The sequence below is a fragment of the Rhinichthys klamathensis genome, unplaced genomic scaffold (genome assembly GCF_029890125.1).
Source record: "Rhinichthys klamathensis goyatoka isolate OS25496 unplaced genomic scaffold, OSU_Roscu_1.1 h1tg000323l_1, whole genome shotgun sequence".
NCBI classification, from domain to species: domain Eukaryota; kingdom Metazoa; phylum Chordata; class Actinopteri; order Cypriniformes; family Leuciscidae; genus Rhinichthys; species Rhinichthys klamathensis.
The window spans coordinates 1167716-1181101 of record NW_026606839.1 but is presented as its reverse complement, the minus strand read 5'-3'; the positions used below and the strand labels follow the sequence as shown (position 1 = coordinate 1181101).

Below are 13386 nucleotides of genomic sequence, written 5' to 3'. Positions count from 1 at the left end.
TGTTTGCTTCAACAGAACTCAGCTGTTTTCTGGAGCTTAGGAAAGGCACGTTCAAGAGTCACCAGAGCCATTCGGATTGCCTAATAGTGTTCACATAGGGAGACAGGTCAATAACAACAGTATTTAATCACTTAAATCCATTAACTATCTTAAAAGCAGCAACCTAGCTACTTGGATTATACTCAGTGAATTTAGATCACAACCGTACATTCAGTGTACATTTCCGTCGGCCCCTCCCCCGTTTCATGGTGGGGACTAAGATCAGACAAAGAAGTTACTGGTCCTAAAATAACCTAATCAAAGATGTCACTACAAATAGCTTATTATCACTTATGACACCGACTCAGGTAACAGCTTTTAGCTGACATTGACTGAGAGAGAGACATTGAATGAGAGAGGGACTGGTACACTGCACTCTGAACGTCTAACTTTATCTACCATCTTTTAACTCTATCCCAGCTTAAGGCATCTTTGCCAGATATTACATACGGTTTCAAATAAACATATTATTTATATTTGTCTTTTGCCCACACATCAGGAAATTTAGGCATTACAAATTTCCACTCAGATTGAGTCTGTTGCACTGGCAGTTTCAGCCACAGCACACATCAGATTCAGATAAGCAAACTGTTTCATTACAGCCAATAACAAACTTATCTTTTGAAAGCAAAACATCAGCTTCTAGTTCTTTCATGGTCAACTTTTCAAGCTGTTTGTTTAATCAGCATTCAGCAACTGTTAATCCAGTACTGCTTCTGCTTATTTGTTCTTACATAAAAATAATTATTCTAGTTCTCAATAACGTTTCACATTTCTCAATCTCAATTTTAATTGTCAAGTTCTCAACCATAGTTTAATATTTGACTTAAGATTTCTCTTGGAGTTTATCAATCTCCAATTAGGATTCACACACTAAGTTTGACGAGGCAAGCACTCTCTGCTTGTGATACTTTTGCAGTTATTGTAAATCATCTGTGAGATTAGTCTCTCTATATCATCTAAAATCTTTTTAAAAATTTTAATTGCAACACAATCATCCTTTTAGTTACTTTGATATATTCTGCAACTCACATTTGTTGGAGTCATTCATTTTACATCAACCTGTATTCATCAATTCACTTATAAAAATTAGTATTATAGATCTTTTCTTCAAAAGGGTTCATGTGTCAGCCTCAACGGCTCCAACTTACTGCACGCCCTTGAAGCAGTGTGTGTCCCATTCAGGAATGTAAACAGAGCCACTGATTAAGCAGTTCTCTGTATTCTTTTACAGTCCACCAGTGGCGGATTTAATCATAATAGCCCAATCATAATCTTCATCATTATTATTGGCAGAACATTAATTTTCATAAGCTGCAAAATATTCTAAGTTGTTTTCACAAAGTGTCTGTTTAACTTTAGTCGCTTGTCCAGGGAAATTATCCCTGACCCAGAATTTCTTTCACTTGCTTCTTGTAATCATCGTAAGCAATACGAGGCTAAACATTTTAATTTTTCTGTTTCTTTGTTTGTTTGTAGCCAGTCAAGTTGTTTAAATTTCCAATCAGAATCAAAATCCTGACTACCATTTACTTAATCATTTCTGCAAATTTATTTAAAGTGAGGGCTTTAGAGCACAGCTGCTTACAGCGTTTGCTTTTCCTGACTCACTATTTGTTTCAGGACTCTTCAGGTTACTGATTAAGTTATTACATTTTTTTTTTTTACATTTTTTTTTCATATCTTAATCATAGTTCATACTCACCTGAAGTTATTGCAGAAATGGAGGCGGCGATCTTTGCACAACACAGCTTGGCTTCTGCGTGATGAAACTGCAAAGTATACTCCAAAATCACAGTTACATATACTGGTCCATGCCAATTTGGGTCACAACTTTTTAAATTTTTCTCTCGGAATTGTTCCTGATGCATCCCTGGCAAACAACCCTATTATTGTTAGTATCCCTAACTGCCTGATTCACTTCACTAAGTTCGGGGATCCCCTATCTGAGATGGAAGAGATTGAGCAGGTTTACGGTGCCACTGGACCTCTAGCCCAGGGACGTGCTCTGCTGGGGTGGTGCTACACCAGTAATGCCCAGCGGGGCCCCCACAGAGCACGCTTCGCTTTCGCTGTCTGCTGCCGCTACCCTTAACGACGCTCTCAGCGACTTCTTATACTGTCAGCAGTATAATTAACTTACTCCTTCACTCGCCTCATCGGAGTGAAGCTTCACTCGCCTCATCGGAGTGAAGCTCTCCCGCTCTCCTTCAAAATCTCTTCCAGTCAGACAGCCCTAACAATTAACAAAAGCTTACTACCTTGTTTGTTGATTTGCCAGGGGTGTCACCGAGAATAATTGCCAGCGCATCCTCCACCATAACTGTAAGGGGTGTACAGTCAAAGACCCAGAACCAGATATGAAGAATGAAGACCCGGAGTCAGAATTATAAAAAAATTAAAGAAAAGTTTTACTGAAGATAGTTTGCATTCTCATCAGCAGAAGTCAGCTTCAAGACTCACATAGGAGTTCGTAGGCCGCCCCGCTTACAGTTACAAAGATCACAGCAGTTATACCATTTCCAAGGTCTAAGCTACGTCATTGCTTACAGGTTGAATGATTCTCATTGGCTAAGAAACATTAAGAGCCTAAACAATTTAACACATGTGAGGAGATAGGGGTGCCTATCGCCATTAGTCAAGATAGTTGTCGTCCACTCATTAGATTTAGGTCTGTGGTGGCCTCGCAGGTTAGAGAAGGGCGCCGGGGTGTCTGGTCCGACCGTCCAGAACCTACATAGAATGTCATACGCACACACACAAATAACAGACACTAGCAAATAACAGCTCCCATCAAGGCTGAAGAGAGTCTGAGCTCCTTATTATCAGTTAAGTATACCAAAACATAATGCTAAAACATTCACTCGTTTGGGAGAAAAACAGATCACTGGCATTTACTCCCAAGGAAGGAAATATACTGGAAAGAATACATTTTAATACAACAATTAAAGTTTGATAGTAACGCTCAATATAGCTTGACTATATGTCCAGCGAAGAATCATATGTGCCCACGCTGCCTTTAGGACCCTCTAACCTTTCTACTGATCCCAGAGAAAGAGACAAACGGCCTTGTGGGTTACGTGGCCTTCGTGTCCTGCGTGTACTACGTGCAATCTCAAAGTAAGATTGGAATGCACCTAAAAGAAACTGGTTACTTGCATCCATGCATTTAAGAAAATATAATTTCACAGGCACAAAGAATATAAAAATTATTATGTGATAATGAATATATTTGATTATTGATTTTTATAAAGGAAGTATATAACCATTCAAAATGATATATGATTATATATGTATTTGAAGAGGCAAGGGATTTTGACCAACCCTTCAGATTGAAATCAAATTAAATATAAATACTAGATGAAAACTAAATTACTAAACTAAAAAAAAAAATTCAAGTGCGTCAATTATTAAAACTGAACTAAAAATAAATGAAAGATTATAAAATATAAAAATAATTGAAATTTTAACTAGCATTAAAAAACTGAAAATATAAAAATAAAAGCTATAATCAAATAATATTAGACATTGAAAAGCAGTACAATTTATTATTTTATTTTTTACAAAAATGAGAATGGGATTTTTTTTGTTGACCATTACAGTATTGTCATTACAACAGTCCAAACCGTCAAACAAATTCTTTCTTTATGTGAAATATAATTTCCTATTTTTTTTCTTTTGCCTTGGAGTTAAAATATGACTGAGATATCATGTTCTTTACAGGTTTTGCATATTAATGATAGAAATTTTAATTAATAAATGATGATGAATGAAATCAAAGAAGAAACTATATTGAAACAACAGATTGTTTGTGATTAGATAGTTTATTTGCGGTTTATAAAACTGTTAGTTCCAGTCCTTGATTCTGATTGGTCAATAGCTGTGTTTTATTCCCGATAAAACACAGCAATGGCCGCTTCACCCAACGGTTCTATGTATCACTACACAATCCCCCTAGCAACCACTCTTAGCTACGTAAACAGAGGTTCTCATTGATATTGTAGCTAACATCGCCCTTCAGCCGTGACTTATTCCCGATACAGCACAGCCTCTCGTACCTTATTGCTTACATAATGACCACTTGAAGAATTAAGCCTTTCATTGGTCTTAATGAAGCAGGAAAAGACCATTAAAAGGACAGTCACACTTCCAGAAGCGTGACATTTGTGTGTGCATTATGACTCAGATGGCCTGAGGATGAGACTAATGTGAATGAACCTACTCACCAATCCTGAGTAAAGAACGACAGACCCAGCAGCTGATATTGTGTCTCTCTTCACAGGCGAGCTGACCTGGCCTTGACCTTGGGTACATCTCTTCAAATTAAACCTAGTGGAGATCTTCCTCTTCTAACCAAACGCACGGGAGGAAAGCTGGTTATAGTCAACCTTCAGCCTACAAAGCATGTACGTCTCACTCGAAATGCACAAAGTTTTGACAAATAATGTTGATGTCTTTTGAAATGAATCGTCAAATCTCACTTGAGGAGCAGTTTGTATGACAGTGTTTAATAGTTACTAGCATTACTGTTCAAAAGTTTGAGGTCAGCAAGATTTTTAAAGAAATTACTACATTTATTCAGTAAGGATGCATTCAATTGTTCAAATGTGACAGTAAAGGCATTTATAATGTTTCTAAAGACTTCTAATTCAAATAAATGCTGTTCATTTTTTAACTTTCTATTCATCAAATAATCCTGAAAAACATGCATCATTGTTTCCACAAAAATATAAAGCAGCAGCACAACTGTTTTCAACATTGATGATAATCAGAAATGTTTCTTGAGCAGCAAATCATCATATTAGAGTGATTTCTGAAGGATCATGTGACCCCGAAGACTGGAGTAATGATGCTGAAAACTCAGCTTTGATCACAGGAACAATTACGTTTTGAAATAGTCGCATAGAAAATGCTTATTTTAAATTGTAATGATGTTTTCACAGTATTTTTGATCAAGGATATGCAGTGAGTGAGCAGAAGAGACTTCTTTCAAAAACAATCTTATCAATCCCTTTTAAACGGTAGTAGTGTATAAGAATCAGTTTCAGTGCAGACAGCAGAGCAACTCAGAAGCTTTTTAACAGTCTTTATCTTAGTCCTCATCTACACAAAAGTACACACGCTTTCACAAATACATAGTAGTTTGAATTCTGTCAGCAGCACGTGTGAGCTCTGAGCACACAGCATTAGTGTCCTGCAAAAGCACAGCTGCGCTAAACCCTTTCTCACCATTCATTTTCTTTATTTAAACAACTTTGATTAAGAAGCTTTGCAGCTTCGTCAAATAGTCAGATGGATTTTCTCCTAAGCTTGTATCGTCAGTCTGTCGTTTCCTTTCTGATCTCATCATGTGGCTGGAATGTTTTTTAATGAATTAATCCTATTAATTTTAAGACGTGTTGTTATCGGCCCCTGTTTGAGTCATGTTTCATCTGAAGGTTATTTTTGCCGACTTACCTCGTAAGGTTCCAATTCGTCAACATCTCAGTTCCCAAATTGGATTTATTTTCGATAAATCTTGTTTGAAATTCAAAGCCTGACATATATACAACGTGTTATTCCACATGTCAGATTTTGGGAGGGGGAGTTTATGGTATTATAGCTTCTTAACATGTGAAGGAATAGAATTTGACATTTCTTGGGCAATTTTTTAATGTCGGTAATCTGGCTGTGCTGTGTTTGATGATTAAAGTGTTAGTTTATTCAAAGTAAATAGTATTTCACACAGACTTGCAGAGAATGCAAAAAAAAAAAAAATGCATTCAATGAGCGCATACACTACCGTTCAAAAGTTTGGGGGTGTTAAGATTTATTAAATGTTTTTGAAAGAAGTTTTATGCTTACACTTATTTGATCAGAAAATACAGTAAAAACAGTCATATTTTGAAATATTATTACCATTTGAAATAGCTGCTTTCTAATTGAATATATTTTAAAATGTAATTTATTCCTGTTAATCAAAGCATCATTACTCCAGTCTTCAGTGTCACATGATCCTCCAGAAATCATTCTAATATGCTGATTTGCTGCTCCAGAAACATTTATGATTATTGTCAATGTTGAAAACTGTTGTGCTGCTTTATTTTTTGTGGAAACGTGATGCATTGTTTTCAGGATTTTTTGATGAATAGAAAGTTCAAACAGCATTTATTTGAAACAGAAATCTTTTGTAACGTTATTAAAGTCTTTGCTGTCACTTTTGATTAATTTAATGCATCCTCGCTGAATAAAAGTATTCATTTCTTAAAAAAAAATTTAGTGACCCCCAAACTTTTAACCATAGTGTATATGATTTTTCAGATTTATTAAAAATAGTTCAGTTTATTTAGGGAAATTTACATTTCAGTTGAATCAAACTCTTAAAGGCCCAGTAAGTGATTTCTGAGAAACTGTTGAAAGTGGATTGGACTGAGCACCACAACAAACTTGTAGCCAATCAGCAGTAGGGGTGTGTCCAGTCATGATGGGGGAGGAGAGAGAGTGAGTGAGCCAATCAGCAGCACGGAGGTGTGTCCACTCATTATTGGGGAGGAGAGAGAGTGAGCCAATCAGCAGCACGGGGGTGTGTCCACTCATGATTGGGGAGGATCAAGAGTGAGCCAATAAGCAGCACGAGGCGTGAACACATGATGGGGGAGGAGAGAGAGTGAGCCAATCAGCAGTAGGGGTCGTGTCCAATCATGATTGGGGATGAGAGAGAGTGAGCCAATCAGCAGTAGGGGTCGTGTCCAATCATGATTGGGGATGAGAGAGAGTGAGCCAATCAGCAGCACAGGGATGTGTCCACTCATGATTGGGGATGAGAGAGAGTTAGCCAATCAGCAGTAGGGGGCATGTCCACTCATGATTGGGGATGGGAGTGAGCCAATCAGCAGCACGGGGTGTGTCCACTCATGATGGGGAGAAGAGAGAGTTAGCCAATCAGCAGCACGGGGGTGTGTCGACTCATGATGGGGGATGAGAGAGAGTTAGCCAATCAGCAGCACGGGGGTGTGTCGACTCATGATTGGGGATGAGAGAGAGTTAGCCAATCAGCAGCACGGGGGTGTGTCGACTCATGATGGGGGATGAGAGAGAGTTAGCCAATCAGCAGCACGGGGGTGTGTCCACTCATGATGGGGGAGGAGTGAGACAATCAGCAGCACGGGGGTGTGTCGACTCATGATGGGGGAGGAGTGAGACAATCAGCAGCACGGGGTGTGTCCACTCATAATTGGGGATGAGAGAGAGTTAGCCAATCAGCAGCACGGGGGTGTGTCCACTCATGATGGGGGATGAGAGAGAGTTAGCCAATCAGCAGCACGGGGGTGTGACGACTCATGATTGGGGATGAGAGAGAGTTAGCCAATCAGCAGCACGGGGGTGTGTCCACTCATGATGGGGGATGAGAGAGAGTTAGCCAATCAGCAGCACGGGGTGTGTCGACTCATGATTGGGGATGAGAGAGAGTTAGCCAATCAGCAGCACGGGGGTGTGTCGACTCATGATGGGGGATGAGAGAGAGTTAGCCAATCAGCAGCACGGGGGTGTGTCCACTCATGATTGGGGAGGAGAGAGAGTGAGCGAAAGGGAGATTTGAAGAAAGGCTGTAGAAAGAGAGATATCTGGATGGCCTAAGCCCCTTGTTAATATTAGGGAAGCTTTCCAGAACTGGAGAGACCTAAGCAAGAACGGATGCCGAGGTATGTTTGAGCATGCAAAAAATTAAAATTACCCAATCCTGCAATCCATATGACTTTCCCCCTTCTGTGGAACACAAAAAAGTGATGGACATAAAGCATGATAAACGTTTGAAAAGTCGCCAATTTCTGAAGTCATACAATGTACATACATATGTGATGGTGTTTTAGTGAATAATGGCTTAAATTGTCATAAACAAAAAGCTATTGCATGAGATCACAAGTCATATTGACAATTTGTTTATGGCGCCTTTTTATTTATAACATGGTTCATCATCATTTATGTTCATGAATTTTTAGTGAACTAAAAGCTATTCCTTTAAAATCTCTCGGGTTGTTTTTACTTAACAGTGCTACTTGTTTTTTGCAGGACAAGCACGCCCACCTGTGTATCCATGGCTACGTAGATGAGGTCACGGGTCAGTTGATGAAGCTGCTGGGATTGGATGTTCCTGAGTGGGCGGGGCCGACGCTGTGTGAAAGCTCAGGTGGAGACCTGGACATCCTCCCCTTCGGAGCCTGGAAAAAGGAAGTAAAGATCGAGCTGAAGATAGAGGAAAATAAACACGCTGTCCCAAAGAAACGAAAGAAGAAAGAGCAGGGTGGCGAGATAAACTGCAAGAAAGATGTTAAAGTAGAAGAAGAGACAAAAGAAGGGGGAAAGGAAACTGCGTTAAGTGACTCTCGACCAATCAAAAGCACAGACGGACATTGAACAACCCTCTTCTTAGAGAACTATTACGATCAGACAGAAAATCTCAGGAAGTGCGGTCACCAAATGCCCTGTGTTTACATCATGAGGAAAGCCTAGACTCAAACCTGTTAGATTTCTTGCACACTGAGCAGAAGGAAGTGATGTCATAGGGCCATGAGTGTGTACTATTACAGCTAGTTAGTGTGTATGATTGTGTTTGCCAGCTGATCTCTGCAGTTATTCTGGATAGAGGTTTTGGTGAATCATGGTTTTGTACTGTAAAATAATGTGATCTTTTCTAACCTCAAATAAATCAGGTTTGTAAAAATAAGGTTCACTTACATGTCTTTTATAGTTTACTCCAATATTAAAAAAAAAAACGATATTGAAAAAATCTTTGTTCATTTTTTTATGACAATTAAGCACATTTTCCCACAGTGCAGCCTTACTTTTCATACTATTAGTTTTATAATCTATTATTTTCATTAGATTCTTATAATACAATGTATTTATGATTGTACAACAAATACAACTATAATCTATGTATATGTAATTATTTTAACAATTAGGATCATACATTTGTCAAATGGGGATATACTTAATTGTAATGCCACAATGCAAAAAAAACATAACTTGTTATTGGTCCTAAAAATAGTCTTTGTCTATTCATATTAGTTTTGTAACATGTAATGCTTCATAACGTTTACTAGTTTACACTGATGAGACCTTTATTGATTATTTTGTTTCTGTCTTCAGAGACATGCTGTGTAAGTTCATTGTTTTTGTACTTTTTCATGAAGAAGAGAAAAATAAGATGCTGAAACTGCAGAAGACTAGTGTTTTAAGTTATTTTACACACACACACACACACACACACACACACACACACACACACACACACACACACACACACACACACACACACACACACACACACACTCACTCACTCACAGACCGGCCACTTTATTAGGTGCACTTGCTAGTACCGTGTTGGACCCCCTTTTGCCTTCAGAACTTCTTCGTGGCAGAGATTTAACAAGGTGCTGGAAACATTATTCAGAGATTTTGCTCCATATTGTCATGATCGCATCACACAGTTTCTGTAGATTTGTCGGCTGGACATCCATGATGCAAATCTCCCGTTCCAGCACATCTGGACCAGTTTAAGATGAGCTTTGTGACATGGCGTTATCCTGCTGGAAGTAGCCATCAGAAGATGGTCATGGTAGAAAGGTAGGCTGTGGTGTTTAAACAATGCTCAATTGCTCAATAAAAGCCCAAAGTGTGCCAAGAAGATATATAACACATCATTACACCACCAGCAGCCTGAACCGTTGAGACGAGGCAGGATTGATCCATGATCTTTCATGTTGTTTACGCCTAATTCTGACTCTACCATCTGAATGTTGCAGCAGAAATCGAGACTCTACGGAACCCCCACTTTGTCCCAAAAAATTATTATAACTATCTCGTGGCCTCAAGATACTATCTCGTGGCCTCAAGATAGTAACTCGTGGCCTCAAGATAAGTAACTCGTGGCCTCAAGATAGCAACTCGTGGTCTCAAGATAGCAACTCGTGGCCTCAAGATAGCAACTCGTGGCCTCAAGATAGCAACTCGTGGTCTCAAGATAGCAACTCGTGGCCTCAAGATAGCAACTCGTGGCCTCAAGATAGCAACTCGTGGCCTCAAGATAGTATCTCGTGGCCTCAAGATAGCAACTCGTGGCCTCAAGATAGCAACTCGTGGCCTCAAGATAGCATCTCGTGGCCTCAAGATAGCAACTCGTGGCCTCAAGATAGTATCTCGTGGCCTCAAGATAGCAACTCATGGCCTCAAGATAGCAACTCGTGGCCTCAAGATAGTATCTCGTGGCCTCAAGATAGCAACTCATGGCCTCAAGATAGCAACTCGTGGCCTCAAGATAGTATCTCGGCGCCTCAAGATAGCAACTCGTGGCCTCAAGATAGCAACTCGTGGCCTCAAGATAGTAACTCGTGTCCTCAAGATAGTATCTCGTGGCCTCAAGATAGCAACTCGTGGCCTCAAGATAGCAACTCGTGGCCTCAAGATAGTATCTCGTCGCCTCAAGATAGCAACTCGTGGCCTCAAGATAGTATCTCGTCGCCTCAAGATAGCAACTCGTGGCCTCAAGGTAGCAACTCGTGGCTATCTCGTGCTATCTTGAGGCCACGAGATACTATCTTGAGGCCACGAGTTACTTATCTTGAGGCCACGAGATAGTTATAATAAATTTTTTGACAAAGTGGGACTAGGGGGCCTCCGTAAGACTCATCAGACCAGGCAATGTTTTTCCAATCCTCTATTGTCTAATTTCGTCTAATTTTGTGAATCGTAGCCTCAGTCTCTGTTCTCAGCTGACAGGAGTGACACCAGTGTGTGTCTTCTGCTGCCAGAGCTCTTCTGCTTCAAGGTTGGACGTGTTGTGTGTTCAGAGATGCTCTTCTGCAGACCTCGGTGAATGTGTGGTTATTTGAGCTACTGTTCTCCATCAGCTGAACCAGTCTGGTCATTCTCCTCTGACCTCTGGCATCAACAGGGCATTTTCACCCACAGAACTGCCGCTCACTGGATATTTTCTCTTTTCTGACCATTCTCTGTAACCCTAGAGATGGCTGTGCGTGAAAATCCCAGTAGATCAGCAGTTTCTGAAATCCTCAGACCAGCCCGTCTGGCACCAACAACCATGCCATGTTCAAACCCACTTAAATCATATTTCTTCCGCATTCTGATCAGTCTGAACTCCAGCAGATCGTCGTGATCATGTCTACACGCCTAAATGCATTGAGTTGCTGCCATGTGATAGAGGCAAAGGAAAATAACATATTTCATTCAATACCAGAGACTATTGATAAAACTATTTAATCTAATTTAAATTTACTTCTTTACTCAAAATGTGCATGCCATGTACTGTATTTATTGAGTTGTTAGCTTAAACTCCATTGGAATCAACTAATTTGTGTTGCATACTTACAGCCTATTCAGAGCATTACGAACACATTTACATCTAAGCATTTAATAGATGCTTTTAAGTCAGTCATTTGTGGCGTTTCATTTTAAATACGGCGCTCCCTTAGAAAGGCAGCTATTTGCAAACGTATCATCTCACAGAATGGAGCGATGCCGAAAATAGCAGCAAGCCACAGAATTCTCCAGACGAGCCTTTGCAAGTGCTGCATTAAACTGAGGGTATTGGAGTTGGATGACGAGCGTCCGGCTGATGAGTGAGGACAGAAGTCAACCATCCCGCTGCCGCTGAGACTATTAACATGTCCCCGAGGTGCCATCAAGTCTGTTCTGACAGTCCTCTAGTGATCAAGCTTCTTCTGAAAGAAAAATTGAATGCCTTTCTAACCCTCCTGTGGCATTGCCTGTTCATGCAGACACCCCAAATGAAACAACAGAGGCACGGGGAAAGCTTGCTTCAGGACAAGCCTATGGCTCGTGTTCTGATCGCACTGGGGACCAGAGCTCCAAGAAAGTCAGCAGACGCTTTTATCGTGATCAAAGATAGACTGAGAACTCTGACAATCCAAAGAACAAAGTCCTCGTACAGGCCGCACTGCCTGGATTCCTTCCAGAAACCCCAGTACGTTCCCCACATGAACCCTTAAAAGACTGCAGAGATACTTTGAGCAGCACGAAGCCTTTAGTCAACAAGAGCGGGACATGCTGTCTTAGAAGAAGCGTCCTCTTCATCCACTTCAGAATGTCTAAATGGGTTCATTTTCCAGGTAATAGACTGAAGCACAGCTTTTTTTAGAGATGTTTAATGGTGCTCAAAGCTGGTCACCAGAAGGTTGTTGGTTTGATCTGGCCGCTGATTGCCTAAAAAATATTTATTCCTCAGTATTTTTGTGTTTTCCATGCAGTACAAATATCTGAACATTCTTAAATCTAGACACATTTACTGGAGAAGCAAACTCAATTAAGATATTATATCATGTTTGTTGATGCCACCCCCCTCCCTCATTAATTAATCTTATTCATTAATCTTAAAATTTAAACTCAAACCTAAGTGATATTTGCTTACAAAAAAAAAAAAAATGTCTGCCAATGGGATAACCCTTAATCTCTCAATAATATGACATATATACTCTATTGATCCAATAAGCAGCCTTTAACCCTCATATTTGATATTAATTTCTAAGGCCGCTAAATGGTCAACATGATCAAAACTGATATTGCACACAATCTCATACATGCCTTCTGTCGTCTGATTGATAGTTTATACTTTTTCATAGCAAGCAAAAGCCTTTTAGTATAAATGTAAAAATGCCCCCCTTCAGGTAGTGCTGTGTGAAATCTAAACGTAAAAATAACTTTGATATTGTTAATATTTCACGATGAACACTTACTGGACTTAAGCAATTTAGGTATACTTGATTATCCATCCATACATTTTTTTTTTTTTTTAAATCACATTGAGTATCTAATATAATCCATCTGACTTTTGTTATTTGTTCATCTCTCAATTCTTATTTTTTATGGAATATTGCATTATTTATTATAAATGATGACGTATCTGTGCACATCTTCTTCTTTTTTTCCAATTTGTGTGCCTTGTAATCAAAATAACTTCCCCTCCCTCTTCTCTGATGATGTTTACTGTCGCGAGGGCGGGGCAACCTGTCACTCACATGAGATCGACCAATAGCAAGCCACAACCAAAGCCCTACATTTTTTCTTGTTCAAAAAGGGGTTTCACTGGAATATGTCACAACAGGGAAGAAAAGACTATCGCAACTTCCGTTTCATGCCGACTTTAAGGATAAAACACCATCTTATACATCATCTCTTTGCAGAATTTTGTACAGTCTGCTAGAGAATGACACTGCAGAAATAGCTTTATTTGAAGGCAGGTGTTCTCTGTTGGCAGACACCTGGATTGCCATGTTGCAAGCTCAGCCGCTCAGACCACCTGCTGTTCAACACTTGGACACCTTGGATCCT

At 39.8% G+C, this 13386-nt stretch overlaps 1 protein-coding gene across 2 annotated transcripts in view; it reads left to right on the top strand.

Moving 5' to 3' along the window:
• Positions 1–8743, top strand: part of sirt6 (sirtuin 6) — a 41202-nt gene extending 32459 nt beyond the window's left edge. For both annotated transcript variants that reach the window (XM_056271646.1, XM_056271645.1), the window contains 2 exons: positions 4322–4445; positions 8089–8743. In XM_056271646.1, the coding sequence (XP_056127621.1) occupies positions 4322–4445; positions 8089–8433 (469 nt within the window). In that variant the 3' untranslated portion in view covers positions 8434–8743. The remainder of the gene's footprint in view (positions 1–4321; positions 4446–8088) is intronic.
• The last annotated feature ends 4643 nt before the right edge of the window (positions 8744–13386 follow it).